The sequence below is a fragment of the Dendropsophus ebraccatus genome, chromosome 2, assembly GCF_027789765.1.
Source record: "Dendropsophus ebraccatus isolate aDenEbr1 chromosome 2, aDenEbr1.pat, whole genome shotgun sequence".
NCBI lineage: Eukaryota > Metazoa > Chordata > Amphibia > Anura > Hylidae > Dendropsophus > Dendropsophus ebraccatus.
In genome coordinates, this window is record NC_091455.1 from 35,525,516 (window position 1) to 35,549,541 (window position 24,026).

General features: G+C 42.9%; 1 protein-coding gene across 8 annotated transcripts in view; it reads left to right on the forward strand.

Moving 5' to 3' along the window:
- The window catches only part of RGS22 (regulator of G protein signaling 22), a 78,615-nt gene extending 55,595 nt beyond the window's left edge, over positions 1-23,020 (forward strand). For 7 of the 8 annotated variants that reach the window (XM_069957338.1, XM_069957339.1, XM_069957345.1 and 4 more), the window contains 10 exons: positions 543-703; positions 5,256-5,418; positions 6,618-6,776; positions 11,141-11,209; positions 13,014-13,175; positions 14,054-14,233; positions 14,579-14,737; positions 18,625-18,744; positions 21,203-21,308; positions 22,740-23,019. In XM_069957338.1, coding sequence (XP_069813439.1) covers positions 543-703; positions 5,256-5,418; positions 6,618-6,776; positions 11,141-11,209; positions 13,014-13,175; positions 14,054-14,233; positions 14,579-14,737; positions 18,625-18,744; positions 21,203-21,308; positions 22,740-22,858 — 1,398 coding nt within the window. In that variant the 3' untranslated portion in view covers positions 22,859-23,019. Of the gene's footprint in view, positions 1-542; positions 704-5,255; positions 5,419-6,617; positions 6,777-11,140; positions 11,210-13,013; positions 13,176-14,053; positions 14,234-14,578; positions 14,738-18,624; positions 18,745-21,202; positions 21,309-22,739 lie in introns of all 8 variants that reach the window. The other variant, XM_069957344.1, reaches the window with a different exon arrangement.
- The last annotated feature ends 1,006 nt before the right edge of the window (positions 23,021-24,026 follow it).

The following is a 24,026-nucleotide window of genomic DNA, read 5'->3' on the forward strand; positions in this document are numbered from 1 at the left end:
AGTGTCCTGTCGGAGAAGGGCTTGAGATGTGCCCTCATGTACCTTAAGTATATACAAGGTATTGGCCAATCAATAGGAAGTATAAAGATAGACAAGTGTGTCTAAACATGTGGCAAATTTGCCATACAGTATTAGGCTGGGTTCACACTACGTATATTTCAGTCAGTATTGTGGTTCTCATATTGCAACCAAAACCAGGAGTGGATTAAAAACACAGAAAGGATATGTTCACACAATATTGAAATTGAGTGGATGGCCGCCATTTAATGGCAAATATTTGCTGTTATATTGATATAATGGCCGTTATTTACTGTTATATGACGGCCATCCACTCAATTTCAACATTGTGTGAACAGAGCCTTTCTGTGTTTTTAATCCACTCCTGGTTTTGGTTGCAATATGAGAACCACAATACTGACTGAAATATACGTAGTGTGAACATAGCCCCCGGCAGTTTTAGTAAATCTGCCCGATTTTCGAGCAATACAGTTCATTATATGATTCCTTTTTTTAACAAATTAACTTTCTTTTGCCATGATCAGGTCAACAAGTACATCTTTATTCCACCTCCTGATATACCTAGAGAGCCCAATCTATGGGAGCTGGTTCCAGAAGAGTATAGGAATTACACCCTTGACACATTATTGCGGCACAGGATGGAGCTAGAACACTTCCGCACCTTTCTGGAAGAGCATTTTGCAAGGTAAAATACTGTATTATAGCAACTCACAACAAGTAGGCAATACCAGAGCCTCGGACTGACAGATGTGACAAATGTTTCTATGTTTTTGGGGTTATAGACATGCTTTTCACTTGAAGGGGTATTTTGACTTACACTCCTGTGGATAAGGTATATGTGTGAGATTGCGGGACCACTGACCACTTCACTTCAATAATCACTAGAGATGATCGATCATCGGGAAATGTTAGGTTCGATCGAACTTGAACCTTCTGCATTTGATTCCCGATGCCTTCCCATTCCGTGGGGATAACCCATTGCAGATTCCGCCACTCACGCCTGCACGCATCTCCACCCGTCCCATAGACTCCATACTATGCACAGCCAGATTCCACCGTCCACCCAAAGAATAGATAAGGGGCGCAGCAGCAATAGCATTTTGTCCCTGACGCTGATGGGGCTCATCTTACAGCATAAGGAGGCAGCAGTATTAAACATGGTACAATGGACTGGTAGTCCCCATCTCTATTTGTATACAATTCTGTATGATAGTGAATGACTCAGCAGACCCATGACACCAATATAGGTATGAATCGGTAAAGTATTGAAAGCTTTGGCCCATTTTATGATTCCTCATAACCACACCCTTTCTCTAGACAACTTTCAAAGCTGTCCATGTAGGCGTAAAACTCTAAAACACATAATAAATTTGTAGCATGCCACGTACTCCACTGTTTTTTGTCCAATTTACATCATCTCTTTGTCTTTGAGAGCAAATCACTATTGTTTTCAATTAAAATAACATTACATTGATCAGAAATCCAGCCTAGACATTGTTAATGTTGTAAATGGCTCTTATGGTGGAAACAGCTGATCTGTAATGGAAAATCTACAGAGACCCTTTTTTAGCAACCATGATTGCTACGTTCCAAAGGTTCATTGTCTTCGCTCATCCTGAGTTATCATGTTAGAGGGCTTATTCATCTCGGACAATTATCTTAGCCAAGCTGAAAATCGTGCTATTTAAGGAGCCAATAAAACTGACAGCCTTTGGGCTACTTGAGTATCTGGAACATCGGCAATTATGGCCTCAATTATGGGCTCAAAATAGCCCAAGATCGCTCTTCTGAAACTCATCAGTCTATTGTCCTGAAGTTCTGAGAAAGGAAGATTATTCCATGTAACAAATTGCCAAGAAATTGAAGATGCGCGAGTCATGAAACTGAATCCCAAACTGGTTCTAACCACGATACAAGGAGAAATGGGAAATTCTGGTGCGCAACTGTACAGAAGGATGAACATATTAGGCTGGGTTCACACTGCATTTTTGCTGTCCGTGTAACATATCCATTTGAGGGCCCCATCACACTGAGTAAAAGCGACGGAATTTTAAGTGGACGTTGCTTGAAATTCAGCCTGTCACATTGATTCAATGCAATGCCCCCGCTCTCCCCGCAAAAATTGACATGTCAATTCTTTGGGTGAAGAGCGACGGAAAGCGTGAGGCATCGCATTGAATCAATGTGACAGGCTGAATTTTAAGGGGCGGCCGCTTGAATTTCCATCGCTTTTACTCGAGCCCTTATTGGTGAAAAAAACGGATGGTAAAAAATGGATCTAGTTATATGCCATCCATCAGGATCCATTTTCCATTGACTTATATTATAAAAAGAAAATATATTATACAACTTTGTAATGTATGTTATGTTAGTGAATCGCCCCCTTCCCCGTGTTTCCCCCCACCCACACCAGACCCGGAAGTGTAGTGCTCTATACATACCTGCCTCTTGCCGACCCCCGTCCGCCATCTTGTGCCAATGATGTAATCTTTGGCATAACTGTGCTCAGCCAATCGCGGCTGAGCAGCTGATGAAGCAGCAGAGGGCGGCCGGCACTAGGGACGGTCGGAGCGGTTCGGCCGTCCGTCCAAAGATGACATCATTGGCACAAGATGGCGGACGGGGGTCGGCAAGAGGCAGGTATGTATAGAGCACTACACTTCCGGGTCTGGTGTGGGTGGGGGGAAACACGGGGAAGGGGGCGATTCACTAACATAACATACATTAAAGTTGTATAACTTTGTAATGTGTGTTATTTAGTGAATAATTGTTTAGCGCCGCACTACCCCTTTAAATACATATGTATGTATTGCCTCGCATAGCATCACCAAATAATATTATAGAACAAAAAAGACTGGGATCGTGCTGTAATGTATGTATTTAAAGCGACTCTGTACCCACAATCTGACCCCCCCAAACCACTTGTACCTTCGGATAGCTGCTTTTAATCCAAGATCTGTCCCGGGGTCCATTCGGCAGGTGATGCAGTTATTGTCCTAAAAAACAACTTTTAAACTTACAGCCCCGTGCCCTAAGGGCGCAGCTTAGAGTATCTGTGCCCTAAATTTGCACCACCCCTCCATCCCTCCTCCCCACCCTTTTCATCATTAGGAATGCCACTGGAACGTTTTCTACTGTCTGAACATTACACAGGTGTCTTAACGATCCAGCCCATGTTCAGTATTCACACAGCTGATGAATAGAAGACAATCTGCCTGGAGCATTCCTAATGATGAGGAGGGCGGAAAGGAGGGATGGAGGCGTTGTGCCAGCCTAATGCATACACAATCTAAGCTCCAGCCGTTGGGCACAGGGCTGCAAGTATAAAAGTTGTTTTTTAGGACAATAACTGCATCACCTGCCGAACAGACCCCAGGACAGATCTTGGATTAGAAGCAGCTATCTGACAGTACAAGCGGTTTGGGGGGGGGGGGGGGGGGGTCAGATTGTGGGTATAGAGTCTCTTTAATGAATATTTGTCTTCTCTATAAGCTACATGAAAAATGAACTCTGGATCCCAGGTATCTGATACCTGTATTTGTTAGCTCAGGAGCTAATAACGCATTACTATAATCTGTGCTACAATATAATACAGTACATTTCGGTATTTGTGACCTTACAGTCTACCTTCACTAGAGACCAGGAATGGACATTAATCCAGTCCCGTTCTTAGTTTTCATATTAGTAATGTATTTCTTTTGTCAAAGTTCTTTGTTTTCCTTGCAGTTTCGCCAGTTTATCGAGACCCATAAATCATTCTCACGTTCTTAATGTGTGTTATGACATGGAACTTGTCGTATGAAAGTGCCCAGTAAATTAGAATCGCTGAAACCTGTAGAATCAGATAGAATTATATTACTCCATAAGAATTAATAATAAGACGGCTAATTTCCCAATAGCCTTTTTATCATTGTCCCACAGAACACATACGTCTGCCCCTTACAGGCACAGCAATGTTATGTAATCGCTGGCAGCCATGTATTAGATGGACTCTGTGAGGGTCCCTAGTTATAGGACAGGGCTGAATACTTCCCCAGTGTTATATGTGATTATATAACATCTACCACTCTTTGAACCGTTCACATGGAGAGATAGGACAGTGTGTCTTGGATGTCTTCTTGGGTTACGTTGGTATGAGACATTTTCTTTCAGGACCATCAATAATCATCGGGCAGTGATCTGAGAGGTTTTCAGGTTACAGAGCTTCTTTTAGGGATAACTTAGGTACACAGCTACACCCTAGTACTGACCACTTCCTTTGGGACCATAGCTGCTTGGTTTGATGTGATGAAAATCTGGCAATAACTATGGGCAGCTGCTGAGCTAGACAAATACCCATAGTGTAAGGTGTCATGTTCTTTACGCTTTTCTGAATACGTGTCACATTATGGTCGTTTTAACCATGTCTCTCCCTAGCATTAGAGTTGTGGGGACACATCACTCACGGCACAAGATCTTTTGGTACCTGGTAAAATAAAGTGTTAAAGTGTCAGCTAAAGTCACCCCTAGCCACATTGCCCAGTAACAGTGGCCCAAATTTACTATAGCATTCTTAGACTTTGTCCAGAAGTTTTTTATGGCTTGCACCACATTTATTCTGACTTTTTTACACCCTTTTTTGCTGGTTCAGTCAATGGGGTGTGACCACAACAATGGGGTGTGGCTTAACTATGAAAGTAGGCGTGGTCTACATGTGCCAATATTGTGGCACACGATTCTGATCTAAAGTAAGCTAACTAATAGTCTGTGTAAACTAAAACAGGCTTAAGGGAGCCTTTACACAGAGATTTATCTGCCAGATTTTTGAAGCCAAAGCCAGGAATGGATTTTATAAAGAGGAGAAATCTCAGTCTTTCCTTTATGACCAGTTTACTATGTTTATAGTCTGTTGCTGGCTTTGGCTTCACAAATCTGGCAGATAAATCTCTCTGTGTAAAGGCACCCTTAGATACACCAGATGTATACCACAACAAATCTGGTGGAATTGGGGGATGCTGGTACACCACTAAAATAATAATTTCAAAGCACAAAATCTCAGCACAGCAGTACTGGTGAAGAGGGTCATCCAGTGTAGATGATGAGGTCAAGTGACTTGGGTCACAGTTATCACATATTTGTGTTGACTTTAATTTCCACATACTTTTTTTACTACTTTTCTATGAGATCTTACTGCTTTTTCTATAGTCTTTTATTATGGTCTGTGGTACATTTCTTCACAATACTGTGTTCCTTTGTAGCATGGACCTCAAGTGCTGGGTGGATCTTGAACATCTCAGAAGGGGGTCACACAAGAAAAAGGAGGAACGGCTAGAAACATCGAAGGACATAAAGGACAAATATTTGAATAAAAAATATTTCTTTGGACCTAACAGTCCGGCTACAAGAGATCAGCAGGAGCAGGCAAGTCAAAGGGTTAAGAAAATGTATATTTGTAGGCTATGTTCACATATACAGCTGACACCACCAGCACCCACCCTATTAATTTATAATGGGTCCCTCAGGTTCTGCCATGGTGTCTTTTTTTTGTCTGTAAAAATAACACTGTATGCAGCACTATTCTTCTTGTGAAATTTGACAGAATCTGCAACCTGGGATTCAGAATCAGGTGTGAACATAGCCTCAGTATGCACAGCAGTCAATTTGTTAAAGTTTGTGATTTTAAGCTGTTTTCCTACTGCCTTGGGACCAAATTCTTCCCCCTTTCCCGTACAGATTAGAGTACTCTGTTAAAGGGATATCATTGAGCTCTAAATCATGCTAAGAGCTTAAAGTGACACTGTCACCCCCTTTTTGCATTCTGACTTCTCTACACAGGTGTAAAGGGTAAATTTTGCAGTTTTCATACCTTATTTTACATCATACGTCATGGTGATTGTTCCAGTAAAAAGTGATATTTTATCATCTGTGGATTGTGCTACCTGGGCATAGCTTCAGGCCAAAGTGCCACAGTAGGCTCTTCCCCTGTGAAGTCATCATTACATAGGCTCCACCCCCTCAATGACTATTGGAATAGGCCAGCCTAAAGGTCTAGGCCCCACCCCTCTAGGTCGGCCCATACCAATGGCTGCTGAGAGGGCGGGGCCTATGCGACGATGATGATACAGGGATGGAGCTGCTGTGGTGATGTGGGCGGGGCTAAGTGGCGCTTCGCCCGTGAAGTCCTGCCCAGATAGCACAATCCGCAGATGATGAAAGATCACTTTCACTGGAAAAAGAACCGTGACGTATGAAGGTATGAAAACTGCAAAAAGGGGGTGACAGTGTCACTTGAAGTGTCATAGAGGTTTTGCTGAGTTGCAGAAAGCATGCCTTCTCCCTCCCCCACCACTCCCTAACCTGAATGAATGAGGTACAGGCCTCATTGCTGGATGTCAAGCAGGGGAAGCCTGTCCACTAGCACTGTTGTATACTGTGAGTTTTAATTCAAAATTCTGACGCAAATTTGTGTGATCAAGACGGCCTTAGAGCTTCAATTTTCATCCTTTAATGTTGGAGAACAGAATCATAAAATTTGGTAGGATGTGTATAAACTTTGCCCTCTTTACTGTGGGCACAAATGAATTTAGAAATTCATATTTAAAAAAATATTTTTTTTTTAGGTTATGATGCTGGCAGGAGGTTGGGGAAAGATTCTGCACGATCGGCTGCCTCTCACGGTTGTCACTGAGATACAGAAATATGTCCGTATGAGGATTGAGAAGAAGTGGCTGCCCATGTTTCTATCCACAGAAGAATTCAGAGAACGCCAGAAACGGAAAGTAAGAACTATGAGAGATTTATCAAACATGGTGTTAAGTGAAACTGGCTCAGTTGCCCCTAGCAACCAATCAGATTCCACCTTTCATTCCTCACTGTAACGCCTGGAGTCGTGGATCCACTGAACCGTCACTAGCGATGGCACTAACCTCACCAGGGAGCGGAGTCTAAGGGGCCGCTGGTTTTCACTAGAGCCCGCCGCAAGGCGGGATGGGCTTGCTGCGGCAGGTGACCCCCAGGTTGCTACCCCTGGCTTGGTTGCCAGTGACGGCAGGCGAGGCGTGGCAGGAGCAGTAGGCAGGAGATAGTGCAGGCAGAGGTCTGTAGGCGTAATCGCAGGTGGCAAACAGTACTCAGGAACTATTGGAAGGCAGCGGACAGGGACTAGGGACCGGGTCAGCGGACAGGAACAAGGAACAAGGACTGAGGTCAGGAACAACAGGGAGCTGGGCCAAACGCTATGGGAAGCATGTAGAGGCTCCAACACGAGGGACAGGGCATGCTGGGATTTACAGGGAGTGATTGGTGCAAACCTCCAATTAGGGGCGGACTGGCCTTTAAATCTGAGACAGCCGGCGCGCGCGCGCCAGCCGGCACAGCCGGAGACAGGAGCGGGGCGAGGTAAGGCGCCCCCCGGGGCCGTACAGGTAGCAGCGCCGGGTCCCTGCACATGGACCCCGGCGGCTGCGTGGGGCAGAGAGAGGTTGCGGCGGCGGCCCGGAGCACTGGACGCCGCCGCGGCCGTGACACTCACAGACTCTTAGGAAAATGAAAGGTGGAATCTGATTGGTTCCTAGGGGCAACTGAGCCAGTTTCACTTTACACCATGATTGATAAATCTCCCTGTTTGTTCTCAGTCAACTTTTTCCAGTGAAATTTTAGACATCTAGAAAGTAGAAACACATTAAAACGAACAAACATACAAAGAGAAGAGGGAGCTATCAGAGTTATTGCCCCCAAAATAAGCAGAAAATATTAAACTATAAAATGAGAACATCCTGCCCCCTGCCCCACCAAATATTCAGGTCTGAGCACTAAGTCCTCTGACAAAAGCCCCCCCAAGGTAATGCTAATAAGAACCTTTTCTTCAGAAAGTCTAGTGATGCCACCCACAAAGTATAGTTCTTTTATATTGCTGGGGTTGGTGTGAAACCAAAAAAAAGAAGCTATATTCACCTACCTCAAGCCCACACAGCTAGAACACCATGCTCTCAATATCTATTCATCACAGCTTCTTTCTGGTGAGACATCGTCTCTGCAGGAACTGCCTGCTCAACCAATCAGTGACCACCGCAAGACCTTTCATGCCATTCATCACAGAATAGGGAGGATGCACATCCTCCAGTCACCCCCTTCGTTTCCAGATCATCTATCAAAGACATTATTTGATATGAAAATATCTGTTATACTAAAGGTCTTGAAGAAAGGGAGTAATCAAATTGTCTTCTTCTGTGGTAAAAGATCTTTCAAAAACTCTCCAACCTACCATAAAAGAGCCAGTCAATGTGTTCCAGTATCTTTTCTAGTTCCCAAGGGTCGGTACGTATAAATTCTCTTCTATCACTATTTTTCACCTTACACACAATACAATCCAACTCGTCAACCATTTTAAATGGAGTTTCTGTATTCCCACTATCCATTTGTCCTAGTCTTTGTCTATCCATATAATCTCTATTAAATCTACAGTCAAAAAGCTTTGACGGGTCTCAAATCTTATTGTCTATTCTTTATTGTCTAGTCTAAAGGATGAGCAGGGGCATAACTACAGGGGGTGTAGAGGGTGCAGTTTCTGCAGGACCCCCATAATGTCTCTTTTTCCTGTATGAGGACACCAGTACTATAAATGAAGTATTATAGCTGGGGGGCTCTGTTCCCAGTTTTAGGCTATGTTCCCACTACGTAAAAGTACAGCCGTTGTTGCCATCGGCAACAGCGACCGTACTTTTCACGTTGTGGAAGGCTATGTTCACACAACGTTTTTTTAGCTCTGTTTAAAATGATGTCCGTTATTTTGAGTCTAAAATAACGGACGTCATTTAGCAGCCTGGCCTCCCCTTAGTATAATGACTGGTGTTTGCACATTATTTTAGTTTGGGGTTACTAATTGGCCTTTGGGTGTGTCGTAATTGAAAAGTCCATTGAATTTAATAGTAAAAACAGAGAAAGAATGGTGACGAAAGAAAAACTGTGTGTGAACAGCTATGTTCACACAACGTCAAACATATTGAAAAGGCGGACAATTTTCATATTTAAAAAACGTCAGTTTTTGTCGAGATTTAACTGACTTCAATGCATTGCCATTGCAGTCAGTTAAATCTCGACAAAATCTGACGTCCAATGCACACAGTGTATGGAATAACAGACGTTTTTGCCGCGGGCGTCAAAATAATGAACATGATCATTATTTTTGGACATCTTTTGCAAATAGCGGACGTTTTTTATTAGTAGTTCACACACAGTTTTTCTTTTGTCACCCTTCTTACTATTAAATTCAATGGATTTTCAATTAAGACACACCCAAAGGCCAATTAGTAATCCCAAACTAAAATAATGTGCAAACACCCGTCATTGCACTAAGGGGAGGCCAGGCTGCTAAATATCGTCCGTTATTTTAGACTCAAAATAACAGACATTATTTTAAACGGAGCTAAAAAAAACGTTGGGTGAACATAGCCAGCTACTAATAAAAAAGGCTGGTATTTGCATGTTCTTTATTTTGACGCGGCAAAAACGTCCGTTATTCAATACACTGTGTGCATTGGACGTCTGTCTTCCCATTGACTTCAATGCATTGCCATTGCAGTCAGTTAAATCTCGACAAAAACGGACGTTTTTTTAAATATGAAAATATTCAATATTTTTGTTGTTGTGTGAACATAGCTGAACACTGCCTCTGCTTCTATGCAGCGCCGCAAATAACTGACATGTCAGTTTTCTGCGGCCGCAATTAAATGAATTGCGGCCGTAGGAAACCCTGTCAGTTCACACAATTGCGGCTCTGGACGCTTGCTTCATTGTGTGCCGTGGGAGGTTCTGATGCGGGGGTGCGCTGATGCGCCCGCATCAGAACGCTGCGGCCGGAAAGATCACCCGATCTGGGCAGAGACCGGCCGTTCCGTGACCCAGCCGGGGTCACGGAACGGCTGGTCTCTCACAGCATGTGAACATAGCCTTGCATTGTATCCCACCATCTTCAAGTTACACCACTGAGATTGGGGCTGTATACACTATGGTTAGAATTACCTACCACATAATATAATGACCCTCTTGGTCTATGATTTTCTCTAAGAAACTAAATTTAATGTTTTAATGGATCAAAATACTTATCCTCTTGGGGCATGAAGTATAAAATGTATGAATCCTCTCCTTCATCCAAGTTTTGTTTAGGACTCATGTATCAGGATCAGGAGATGAATGTGTCTCTTGAAACTTGGCAAATAACTTTTTAACACATTAAAAATAGCCAGACTTTTTTCTCCTGTCAGTGAGACCTCTAACATTCCATAATATTACTTTAACTCTCGTATGGACTTTGATGGATTTTGACCAGATGTGAGAGAGAGGATGAGGTGAAAGGAAAAAAAGAACCAGTACTCCCATAACCTGTTGTCCTTTTCTGCCACAACAAGAACCTATTACATCATTTTCCAAACAAGTAGGCAAAAAATAAAAAAAAAACAGAAAAAAACTACATAAAAAAGGCAGAAAATCAGTCTGTGAAAAAATGCCATCTTCACACCCCTTACTTTTGCTTAATTTCATTGGTGGACAGTGTCATCTTGACTAGAGATAATCGAACATTGGGATTGGGATACTGCCCGAGTACCACCTGGAATTCCGGGATATAGCCTATTACCTAGGGTGTATCCCAGAACTCCAGGCGGTACTCGGGCTGTCTCCTCCTTCCCCACGGAACAGGAAGGCATCGGGAATCAAATGCTGCAGGTTCGAGAAGGTTCGAGTTCGTTTGAACCTGCAAAATCCCAATGTTCGATCATCTCTAATGTTGACGAGGCTAGGTGGGGCTTCATGGCAAGTGGGCCCAATCTCCCTACTTGAAGCCCCACTTAGGTAACACTGTCCACCAATGAAATGAAGTGAATTTAGAGCAGAAAGACGAAGAATTGGGACGTTAAAATTTAACATGCCTTATCTTCCTTTGCCCTGTTGGGGAGAGATGAGTGGACCCCCTACACATCACTCAGCTGATCCCACTAAAGTCAAAAAGTTTGGCCAACAAAGTCAAAGAGTTTTTAAAGTATTAAAATGCAATAGGTTGTCTGTGTTTGTAGTATATACAATATATTTGCTATACATAAACTTAAAATGGTACTAACTTAAAACATGTTCTATGGCTTCCCTACAGTCACAGATGAAAGATGTGGCGGAAGACGTCATATTCCAAACAAACAAGAAAAAATTGGGAGTGTGGAAGGTAAAATATGCTTAAACTATTTATGTAAGTGTATCTGTTATAACATGAACGTTTGACATGTCCTAGGGACATGAGAAAAGGAATCCAGTGGCATCCAATTGTTTACAAAAAGTCCCAAGCTTTTTATTGAATTACCAAGAATACAGCAGCAATGTTTCAACCACAAAGGTCTTTGTCAAGGCTATGGCTGTATCCATGTTTTCCAGGACTTCCTAAGGCTGCATCCAATTTCTTTAGCCATCGGTATTCAAATGCCAAACAATCGGACTTAGAGTGTCACTGTCGTGAAATTTTTTTTTGCAGAAATCAATAGTCCAGGCGATTTTAAGAAACTTTGTAATTGGGTTTATTATCCGAAAAATGCATTTTTATCATGAAAAGCAGTTTGAAGCTCTCCCCCCTGTCTTCATTGTTCTCCTATGGAGAGAGCTAAAGAAAAGACCAAAACAGGACAACAAAGAGTTAATCTACAAATCCCTCACGGGATATCTCCTGTGACAGTCACCAGTGACCTGTCTGAGCTCGAATTACAGCTGTCACCCAGCTCCGTGCCTGTAATCCTCTGTTATCTGCTTTCTGCTGCCGGCTAACTCCCTCCTTCCTCCTCCCCCCTCCCCTCTCCCTAGAGCAGACAGGGGACGTCTCCTGCAACAAGTCACAATTTTCAGATTTTTCAGAGTGGATGAAAAAGAGGAAGGAGGGGGGGACCTGGGAAAAGGCTTTTTACATGCAGATAATGGCAGATTTGGCTAATAAACCCAATTACAAAGTTTCTTAAAATCGCCTGGACTATTGATTTCTGCAAAAAAAAAAATACGACAGTGACTCTTTAAGCAAGCTCTCATCTCTAATGCCATTGGATTTCTTCTCCTGTGCATTGGTGCACCAGTGTTTGGGATTGCTGGTCATCTAGTGTGCATTCACTTCTTTACCTGCCTTTAAAACTCCTATCCACAGTGCTGTGGGACTCTTCCTTCTTATAGCATGTCCTGGAGAAATGTCAAAAGTTTTGATTGGTTGGTTGGGATAAGAGTTGATCGAACCTCGGGAAATCCTAGGTTTTATCAAACTCGAACATTCACGAACCTGCCGCATTTGATTGCTGAAGCCTTCCTGGTCCGTGGGGAAGGAGACTGCCCGGGTACTGCCTGGAATTCCGGAATTTAGCCCATTACCTAGGCTAAATCCAAGAATTCCAGGCGGTACTCGGGCAGTCTCCTCCTTCCCCACAGACCAGCCAGGCATCAGCAATCAAATGCGGCAGGTTCGTGAATGTTCGAGTTCGATTGAACCTAGGATTTCCCGAGGTTCCATCAACTCTCGTTGGAATCAAAGAAGCGGAGAGTAAAGCACACAACCTATGGATAGGTGATAACTATCTTGGTAGCTTATAAGGCATACATCTTTATGTGGTAGAAGATGGCCCAAAATATAATTTTTTTTTCATCTGTGACAATACTTTTCTGCAATCCAATCACAAGAAACATAATGGAAGAAAACGCATTTTTTTTCCCCCGTTTTTTCACTTTACAATCCGCTTAAATATATTGTAAGCTATGAAGCAAAGGTCTGTGCATGAAAAAAAACACATGCTGTTGAAAAGTCATGTTTGGGTCATAGGTACGGCATGTAAATTACCGAGATTAGTTGTATTCTTTTAGGTTTGCACAAAAAAAAAAAAAACACCATAAAGATAAATGTTGTGGCTCTTATGTTTTACTAGTAAAGGAAACAACACCCAGAACTCGCAACCGGTCTATGTATAGAGGATTACTCATGTGTGGACTATTTTCTTTTTTTGCAGCAATTAGACAGCAAATGGATTTCTTCCTCCAAAGAAATTATTATTTTTCGCAAAGCTTTACTGAACCCAATTACAGCGAGCCAATTCCAACGCTTCGTATCTTTAAAAGGAGATTTTTTTGAAAACGGACTGCTCTTCTGGCAAGAGGTGCAGAAGTATAAGGTGAGACGGTGGAGTATAAAGAATTCTGATTGGCAAATACCCTTATCAGCCCCATTCACATCACATTTTGTTGCTACATTACCAGTATATGATAGGATACTACCAAAAAGGTATTCTGGCATATACCACAGCATACCCACAATGGTTTTGAGTCCTGAAAAAAAAAGGTATATGTTGGGAACGCAGACTGAACATAGCTGCTAGTAGACTACCATCAATCCATGAAGTCAATTATACTACTGCAGTATATGCTAAAAAATATGCACACTACGGAAATCACACAGATAACTTGCCGTGGATTCCGTTGTTCCCCCTGCACTCCCACTTTAAGTTCCACCCGTCACTTAGGCTCCATTCTATGCTCGTCAATTCTTTGGGCGGATTTTGGAATCTGCCTGAGCATAGAATGGAGTGTATGGGATGGGTGAAGAGTCAAGCGGGATTTGAGGCAAGTTATCCGCATGATTTCCATAGTGTGTGTACCCTAACAGGAAGAGAGGTGAATTGTATCAAAGAGGTTGTTCTGAGCCTCAGCATGCATGCCTCCTCCTTTCCCCACACCCTTCTGTTTTGATTGACTTACATACAAGACTTGGCTTTCAGCACTGAGCTGTGCATGTCAGTCAATCAATACAGGGAGGGAGGAGGCATGCATGCTGTGGCTCACACAGCCTCTTTGACACTTGAGCTCTAAGCATGATCTAGAACAGCCAAAGGTGACTGCTCAGATATGAAAATAGCCAAAGCCAGACGCTCACTCACCCAACCAGCATCAAAGATATGCTTTCTCACAGCATCTCTGTATGGCTTTATCTATAACTGTCTGCAGTCTCATGGAACCCACTGAACACAACATTTTTCTGTTAATCGTCCTCCAGGATCTGTGCCACTCTCACTGTGATGAGTCTACAATCCAGAACAAGATCACAGCGATCATCAATTGTTTCATCAACTCCTCCATCCCACCAGCTCTGCAGATAGACATCCCTCCAGAACAAGCAGAGAAAATTATAGAGCGGCGCCGGGATCTTGGACCATATGTATTTCGAGAGGCACAGGTCAGCCGAAACAGATGGATATATTGTTATGCTTGCAACAACTGTGGTAGGGCCAAGGTACAAGCTTGATGTGCCCCAAAAACATTGCCACCATGTGGTTTAAAGTGTTACTCTGACTAAATAACTACACAGGCAGTATCATTTAGCTGCATATTGGCACAGTTTGTCCCATCTAGTCTAGTCTTATCCTGTCTTACTTTAGGGCCATAATAATAAATCTGCCCCTCTGTGTCCAGAAGTCTACAAACACATGGGGATAGGCCTTAAAGTTTTTCCGACATTTTTGCTAGACAATACACAATGATCGCTGCAACCAGCACTAAATGCGACTGTATCTGTATCTAGATGACAATCTTCAGCATATTGTTCAAGTTTTGGCCGGAGTTCTGTGAATTTCGAAGTCGTCTGACAGATGAGAAGATCGTGCCTCTATTGGAGAGGAAGAAGGCAAAGAAAGCAGAACAGATGAAACAGAAAGTCCGGGAACTAGAGAAACTTGCCAATGTGAGTAAATCCGCATCGCATACGTACCACTACATAGCTCTAGACTGTACGGCAGGGATGGGGAACCTTTGGCCCTCCAGCTGTTTCAAAACTACAATTCCCATCATGCCTGGACAGCCAAAGCTAAGCCATGGCGAAGGTTCCCCATTCCTGCTGTACAGGACTAAGCCATAACTCTAATACCAGAAATATTTGTATACCAAGAGAGGCTTCATGTTACCTGTCCTGGATAGGAACAAGAATCCATATATCCAAGGGTTTATTGTTCTTGTGGAAGAAATGTTTGTACCCCAAAAACATCTTGGATGTTGGATTTCTATATTCTAGGTTCTGGCATATTCTTAGACTTTATGTCTAGTGATCAGGTGGTGAACCTCAGACTATATCATCACTATGGGTGCCACAACTGGGAACCACCTGTGCTCGGATCCGCTTCCCGGCAAAGGCAGCCCAGAACGAGATCAGCAAAAAGGAACATGTCCAGCAACCTGGCGGTATTCCAATCAACACGTCTTTATTAGTATTAAAAAGCACACTCTATAGTCCACAAGTCTTTAGACAACATGTTTCAGCCACACAGGCCCTTAGTCACGGCATCACTAAAGGCCTGCGTGCCTAAAATGCATTGGCTAAAGACTTGTGGACTATAGAGTGTGCTTTTTAATACTAATAAAGACTTGTTGATTGGAATACCGCCAGGTTGCTGGACATGTTCCGTTTCGCTGATCTCGTTCTGGGCTGCCTTTGCCGGGCAGTGGATCCGAGCACAGGTGGTTCCCAGTTGGAGTGGTGAGCTGTAATTACCTTTTCTTTTTTTACTATGGGTGATCTATGCTACTGGTCCCAAAAACAGAAACGGTTATCGGAACGATTTTTCTAATTCTCGGGTGGAAAGATAGATAGATAGACAGACAGACAGATGAAGGACAATAGCTATCCAACTTACAATATGGGCACTATTTCCAGAGACAAAAATAAATGACTCCTCTTTCTGCCCTGCATTGTTGATGCAAAGAGCTTTGCTTCCAAGACTGGGCCTTGTACATCAATCATACAAAACAAGGAAAGGTGGGACAGGGAGGAGGCAAGCATGCTGCAGCTCAGCACAGCCTCTATGACTCTTGCTCTATTGCCCTATGAGCTATTCACCCAGATCTGCAGCTCTGAGCATGATATAGTGCTGACAGATTCCCTTTAAGCAACAGATAAAATATTAAATACTCTATAAATCTAAATGAATTAGACATTGCAATCTTGGTTTCTCCAATACCATTAATATGGAAACAGATACAACTGTAAAAGGTTCTTTTTGCATCATCACTACCCTTTTCGATATGGCAGACCTGTCCAATCCATGTATTACAGAGTGAGCCATTTATCTGAATAGCCGGCAAGGATTACTCTATTTTCACTAAAAGAAGCTTCAGGTATATGGCCAGAAATGGCTTCCCCCAGTGATAACAGCTGAAAACCAGAGGTTATATAATGTACATTTAGGCATATTTACAGCTGTATTCACGATATACTTGATAAGACTTTTATATATTTGCTGAGACATTGAAAACAATAAAGTACAGATATGTGTCTTTGCAAAGTCTTGAGCGAGTTGCCAGTCAGCCCTTAGTGACACCTCCTTGAGTAGAAATCGCAGCTTCCAAACCTTTATTGGAGCTGGTCTATGTGCTCTTACTATATAGCTTTGCCCCATCTCCCATGCAGGACTATTATATTGCAGAAATAATGCTGGACTTCCTGCTTTACATGCTTGAGATCTCCCCACATATTCTCACTAGCACAGTATTCACGTCTGGAGATTATAGAGGCCAATCCAAGTCTTTGGATACTTTCCTTCCTGGTATACATTATGCATGATTTAAAAGTATGTTTTGGATTGTTGTAATGATGAAATATAGAGCTCTTTATCAGATTTACAGTTTTCTCTAGGTCTAGGACATTGCCTTTTTGGCTTTTGAAATATATACTTCATTCCATTCCTTCTCAGTATTTTTGTGATATACTCTATGAAGCATAAAGGCATAGCCAACCTCTTTACTGATGCCTGAGCTGCCCTAGTAGATTTCCCCTCTCGTTTACCCCTAACCTAAATTTAAAGGGGCCCATACTCCTTATACTAAAATCGACCAATCAGCCAAACTCTAATGCCCAAAAGAGTTACAATATCCAGGTATGTAAAGTGTTCTAAGTGGAGTTGAGCAAACTCCGTCCAAACCGGAGCATGTGGCATTTAATTAGTGGTGGTGGCTGCTGAAGTTGGATGCAGCCCTAGGGAGTCCTGGAAAACAGGGATACAGCCTATTATTATACATTATTGTGCCAATCACGTCATACTTAGAACTACATGCCTATGGCTGTATCCATGTTTTTTAGGACTCCCTAGGGCCGCATCCAACTTCTTCAGCCACTGCTAATCGAATGCCACATGCTTGGGTTTCGACGGACCCGAGTGTTCTCGAAGTTTGCTCAACTCTAGTTTTAAGTTCTAGTTCTATGTAGTGGTTGGTACAATTATAGTGGTCCAAGAAGATACAACTGATGAACCACTGATGGCGTGTGAGGAGTTAAGGCTAGCCCGTCTGGTCTTGATCCCACAGAAGGGCCACTTTACCACATATTGCTGAAAAAGTTACTGCTGCCTATGGAAGAAAGACATCAAAGTTGCTGTGTATAGGTCTTTGGAGCCCCAGACTGGAACAAGAGGCCATGCTGACTTCTGTCTGTTTCTACAATGTACACAAAGGCTTTAGAACTGGACCGCAGTACTATGGAAGGTCATGATGGCCAAATGTTCATTTTGTGGAGTGTGTTACCTGGGAAAGAGATGACACCAAGATGCACTATGGGTAAACCAGCTAGTGGAGGCAGTGTGGAAACCTTCCACCCTGACATTGATGTGGATGTTACTGTGACATGTACCACATAGTACCTCCCATCACAACCGTAATAATTATTAATGGCACCAGCTTCTTTAGCATTAAGCTTGTGGCTTGGCCTCCAAATTCCCTCAATCTCAATCTGATGGGATTTTTTTTGAAAAACAAGACCATTCCATGGAGGTCACCCTTCACAACATCCTTTTAAGCAGGCTTATGAGGTTTCCTAAATTAGTAACCCTCTAAAATCACCTTTCCACTACACTCCAAGCACCTATACTATATACATTGGTCGGTGATTGGTTCACCCACCTTCACTTAGGGCCCTATTACAGGGGACGATTATCGTGGGAAAAATCGTTATGTCGTTCGACTTAAAACGATAATCGTTCTGTGTAATTGCAGGCAACGATCGAAAAATCGTTTGGTTGTCGTTGATTTAGATCTCAACCTAAAATATTCGTTACTCGTTCGCTAATCGTTCGCTGTTATTCCATTGTTCGCTCACGTTTGCTCACGTTCCGCATTTGTTCACTAATCGTTCAGTGTAATTGCACATTGTTTTGCTGGGATCAGAAGGAGTAAACGATCATGGCAACGATCTAACAACCATCGTTCTGCGTAATATGGTGAACGATTTCCGGTTAACGATATACAATCTCGTTTGCGATCGTTTATCGTTAAAAATTGCTCTGTGTACCCTTGTACTACCTTTTTAATAAACAATGGCTGGACCATTGTAGAAATGAAGCACTTAAGTCCCTCTGCCTATTGTCTCTAACTCTTTCCTAATAGACTGTAAGCTCTTGCGAGCAAGGTCCTCACTCCTAACTGTTACAAGGTCATATCTGATATTTGTCAATGTATGTACCCCCAGAATTGTAAAGTGCTGCGGGATATGTGGGGGTGTTATCTAAAGAAAATTATTCTTTTAGTTGGTGACAGATACGTTTGATAAGCCTTTGATCTGATCATGTCTGTATTCTACATATACAGCAGCAGCAACAAGAACACTCTAAAAGAAAGAGCACCTTCTCGGACATATATGATGATAACGATAGCACTTACAGCGAAGAGTCGTTTTCTGGCCGCAACACTTATGGACGCAGCAGAAATGTGAGTATAGTATCATAATGTATAGTATTACACATTTATGATAATAATTATCTTTAGCTATAGTAATAGTCCATATACATTTATATTCTAGTAATCATTATATAGTAATTATAGACATTGGGACATGTGGCAGCCATTAATAGTCTGATTATAACATTCACTCTATGCTGTAGATGTCATATTGTGTGTCTCCTCTCTGGCTGAGATAAATAGAGAGGACGTTGTACTGAAGCTTGTATGTACGTACGTAGGTCTAGCGGTGTAGAGGTTTCTGTATCAGCCCTGTATAATATTTTAGGGCGTGTATCTTTTTTTTTTTTGCTTTATTAACTGTGAATCTTAATGGGGAACATCCAAAATATATTTTGATATTTGCAGTGTGTGAACATGGCCTACATATTTGGTGCACTTGTAGGCCATGTTCACACGCTGTAAAATAACGGCCACCATTTTAATTTAAAATAACGTCCGCTGTTTTCATTCTTTAATAATTTCAATTGGAGTCTATGAAAACAACGGCCGTTGGTGCATACAATGTATTGCCATTATTTTACGTTGTTTACATTTTTTTCATTGTCTTTTCAATTAAATTCAATGGACCTTTTAAAATTAGCCCCCACCCAAAAGGGACATCATCAACCTGAACTAGAATTAAGTACCAACGGCCGTCATTTTAATGACGGCCATCAAGGTCGTTGTGTGAACATAGCTGTACGCTGTAATTCACTTTAGACCAATTTTTTCGTTGACTGGCTCCCATTAAGATGAACTTGAACACCCTTGCATTACATAGACAGCCGTTCATCTTAATGGCTCCATGGCCCAATGGTTTCATGGATGGGAGTAAGACCCATGATAATCAGCTGATTGCAAGAGCAGCCAGATTCTAGAAAGATAGAGACATTTTTAAGTTTTCATCATACAGGTTTCGCTGTGCTGCTGAGACCCCCATGACAACTAGAGCAAATAGGGAGAAGTGCTTAGCTAAGCACTTCTCTCCCCTTATCCCTCCTCGCTGCAGGAGACAGATTCAATAGAAAGTCTAAAGAGCCCAACTTGTGCAGGAGAAAGACCGAGAGCTTCCTGCCCATCATTCTAGTGATCATGGGGGTCTCTGCATCCAGACCCTCACCGATCAGCTCTGTAGTCCTTTCCAGCGTAAAAGACCAGGGAAGAACTAGGAAGTATTTCCATGTCTTTTCTCTTGCAGAGATCTGTAAGCATTCTCCTTCAGGACAGAGGATCAGAATCCTTCAAGACTTGATTTCCTTGTGGAGTTATCTTATGTTATTAAATCAATAGTACAGGCAATTTTTAAAAAACTTTGTAATTAGCCAAAAAATAAATTTTTATCAAGCAGTTTGAAGCTCTCCCCCCTGTCTTTATGGTTCTCTTATGGAGAGGGGAGGGTTGGAGAGAGATGAGGCACCAAAACAGGACAACAAAGAGTTATTTTACAGCTACATCACCGGGCTATCTCCTCTGAAGTCAGCACTGACCTCTCTGGCCTCTGAATATCAGCTTTTACACAGGTCCCGCTGTGTAATCCTTTGTTCTCTGCTCTCTGCTGCCGACTAATCTCCCTCTTCCCCCCTCCCCTCTCCATAGGTTACACAGGGCCCGACTGATGTAAAAGAGTCGAGATTTCCTGATAATGAGTAGTGAATGAGAGGGGGGGGGGAGGGACCTGGGAAAAGTCTTTTTGAATGCAGATAATGGCATATTTGCCTAATAAACCCAATTACAAAATTTCTTAAAATCGCCTGGACTATTGATTTCTGAAAAACAAAAAAAATTATATAAATGACAGGGACACTTTAAACATTCTTGAATTATATTGAGGTATTGTCGTATTTGCAGTGTACTTGTATGTAGATCCATGTTTTTCTGTCGGCCATTTCAAAGAGGACAACCTACCCACGATGGGGCATCATTTTACAGAGCTTTAATTTTGCTCCTCTACAAATCCTATAAATGAAGGAAAAGCTGCGGCTATGAATCTGACAAAACAGGAAATGTTACTTAATTGAGGATGATTAACTGTTTCTTATTATGTGATGGAATTACATGTAATGTTTTCATTACCCAGACACAGTTTTTGCAGCTGCGTTGTCCCACGCGTTTCTGTGCCAGCATGTTGTTTGAGGGGAATTAGGCAGCGGTACATCATACAGTTGTCATTTCCTTTATAACCAGTCTTACAGATTCCATGGGTTTGCAGGTGGTGAGTGACCCTAAATGTATACTTTGCCTGGCACATAGAGGATGGATACAGTAAATCCCTTTTGGCTTTACACTGACCGTGAACCTACTATGTTTCTTGGTATAGTCCAACTTCCCTTATAAAATGTACATGGCACTATGTAAAATACCCTATGTTTTTCTTACTTTGTTTTTCTTATTATAGCACCGACTACTTTTCATAGTATAATATTGTAATTATCATCTGTTCACATAGGTATCTTGGAGCTACTCAAAATACTTGGAGGCCTTGGAGCAGGAAAGGATGCTTCTGAAAATACAGCAAGACTTGGAGAAGAAAGCGGAGTCCAGTGTCATGTCAGGTAGAGATACCAATATGAGCGTCATATAGAGGTGACATTCTATATAGATCACATTGCATGTCAGAGAGGTCCGGTTACCTAGTAATCTCACTGGCGGTTTGGTTGTTTGTAGCCTAAAATTATTTAGCCCCTGCTTTTAAGGGAGTCTGTCAGTAGTTTTGGGCCTTCAGGGGGAAAGGAGAGTACGGGTGTTATTACACAGGCCGATGGGGCCTAATAACTGTAAACGAGCGCTGATCTGCTAGATTGGCACTCAATTACTTGGGCTATTACACGGCTCGATTATCGTTTAACAAGGGCTGCATAGACATCGTTACCGATGTCCTTGCAGCCCTTGCTTAACTTTATATATTACCTGTCCAGGCTGCAGCGCTCCTCTTGCGGTCTTCTCCTCAAGTCCCGGGCGCTCCAGCTTCAGAGCGGCCTGTCTTAGCTGAAAGGCAGCTCAGCCAATCACTAGCCGTGGCGGTTCTGGTCTGCGATTGGCTGAGCGGCCTGTCAGCTGAGATAGGCTACTCTGAAGCTGGAGCGCACGGGACCTCGGGAGAAGAAGACCACAAGAGGAACCCTGCAGGATGAACAGGTAATGTATATCGTAGCGATGCGAAGTCGGCAATTATAGGTTCGCTGTCATCGGCAGATCGTTGTATTTATTACACAGAGCGAAAATCGGCCGATTTGGCTGATTATCGTTCCGTTTAATAGTACCCTAATACTAACCTGAGTTGTGGTCTTCTAACCTGCATGACCGACAAAAATGTTGTTTCATGTACAGGCAACTGCCAGTGTTTAGGAGGTGCGGTCTCTTCATTAGGTGCCTAGGAGGCGGACTCTTCTTGCTAGGTGTCCAGGAGATGGGCTTTTGTTGTTAGATGCTTACGGTGTGGGATATTTATGTTAGGTACCGAGAAGCTGATTTCAAGAGGAATGCACTTCTTGCTAGGTGCTAAGGAGGTGGAATAGTTAGGTGTTAAGTAGATGGGCTTTTCTTAGGTGGGCTCTTCTCATCAGGTGCTCAGAAGATAGGCTTTTCCCCTTAGGTATTGAGAGTTTACAGGGCCTCTGCCTTTAGCTATTACTGACAGTTCTGGTGATCTTCTGATAGGATGTAAGAGCTGTCAGTCAGAGCTGACAGGAAGGAGTGGGAAAACTCAATATGGAGAGGTCAGTACACCTAACTGCTGACAGATTCACAATATGCAAAATGTGCAATGTTCAGAACAAGCATCTGGTCAATCCACGATTGTTGTTAGACTGTTAGATTTTTTTTTTACATTTTTTATTTGTTTCTAGAAAACTCCCAATTCCATTTGGATCATAAATACATTTGATAATTTAGGGTTGTGGGGCTTTCCCTGGTTATTCTTGAATTACCCCTGGATTAATGGTGTCACTGATCATAACTTTTTTTTGCTTTATTTGACCACTTAGATGATTCCTCAATCTATAGTGTGAGAACCGATGAAACTAAAAGGACTGGGAAGACCGTCGGCTCATCCCACCAGTCTGGACAGGCACAAAGACTTTCCTCAGCTGTAAGAAGATTATAGAAGATCCTGGTCTCTGGACTGTGGCTCATTCTGAATTGTGGCCATTGTCATTTCATTAAACTATTCATGCCTGAGGTCTGAATCTTGTATCAATATTAATGTTGATAATCAGATGTTAGTATGTTAGCAACCCTTGTTTATGAATCCTTTGTGTCCTATAGCCCTGCACAATATTCTGAAAATCAATTCAGGGTAATATAATAAAACTATATTTCTCCTTACAACAAATCAGTCAACGGACCCTAGAGCTGGACGTAGCATAATTGTTCATAAAAGCAATAGCACATAATAGCCCGCGAGGCCACCCCTTGCCACCACACTGCTCCCCTCCCACTCCCTCTTGTGTGTTTTGCTTGCGATCACAAGAGGCAGGCTCGGGGTGACGCGCAGCTCCCGGCTCTGTCCCGCACCCGGCAGCACCTGCACCAGTGAGCTCTGTGTGCGCCGGGGAGGTACTTCCGGCACAGGGAGCATGTCTAACAGACGCTCCCTGTACCTAACAGCCCCGGCGCACACAGAGCTCACTGATGCGTGTGCTGCCGGGGGCGGGACAGAGCTGGGGAGCCACCCATCAGCCGGGTGCCAGACCGAGCCTGCAGGAGAAGAGAGCCAGGTAAGTTGTGGTTTTTTTTGTTTTGTTTTTTAATCTGCTTTGCACAGATGGGGGGCATCTATGAGGGGGATTACATTAGGGGCATCTATGAGGGGGATTACATTGGGGGCATCTATGAGGGGGATTACATTAGGGGCATCTATGAGGGGGATTACATTGGGGGCATCTATGAGGGGGATTACATTGGGGGCATCTATGAGGGGGATAACATTGTGGGCATCTATGAGGGGGATAAAATTGGCGACATCTATGAGGGGGATATCATAAGGGGGACATCATGGGGGGCATCTATGAGGGGGATAACATTGTAGGCATCTATGAGGAGGATATCATGGGGGGCATCTATGAGAGGGATATCATGGGGGGCATCTATGAGAGGGATAACATTAGGGGCCGCTATGAGGGGGATATCATGGGGGGCATCTATGAGGGGAATATCATGGGGGGCATCTGTAAGGGGGATAACATGGGGGGCATCTATGAGGGGGTAACAGGAGGCATCTATGAGGGGGATAGTATGGGGGGCCATCTATAAGGGGGATAACATAGGGGGCA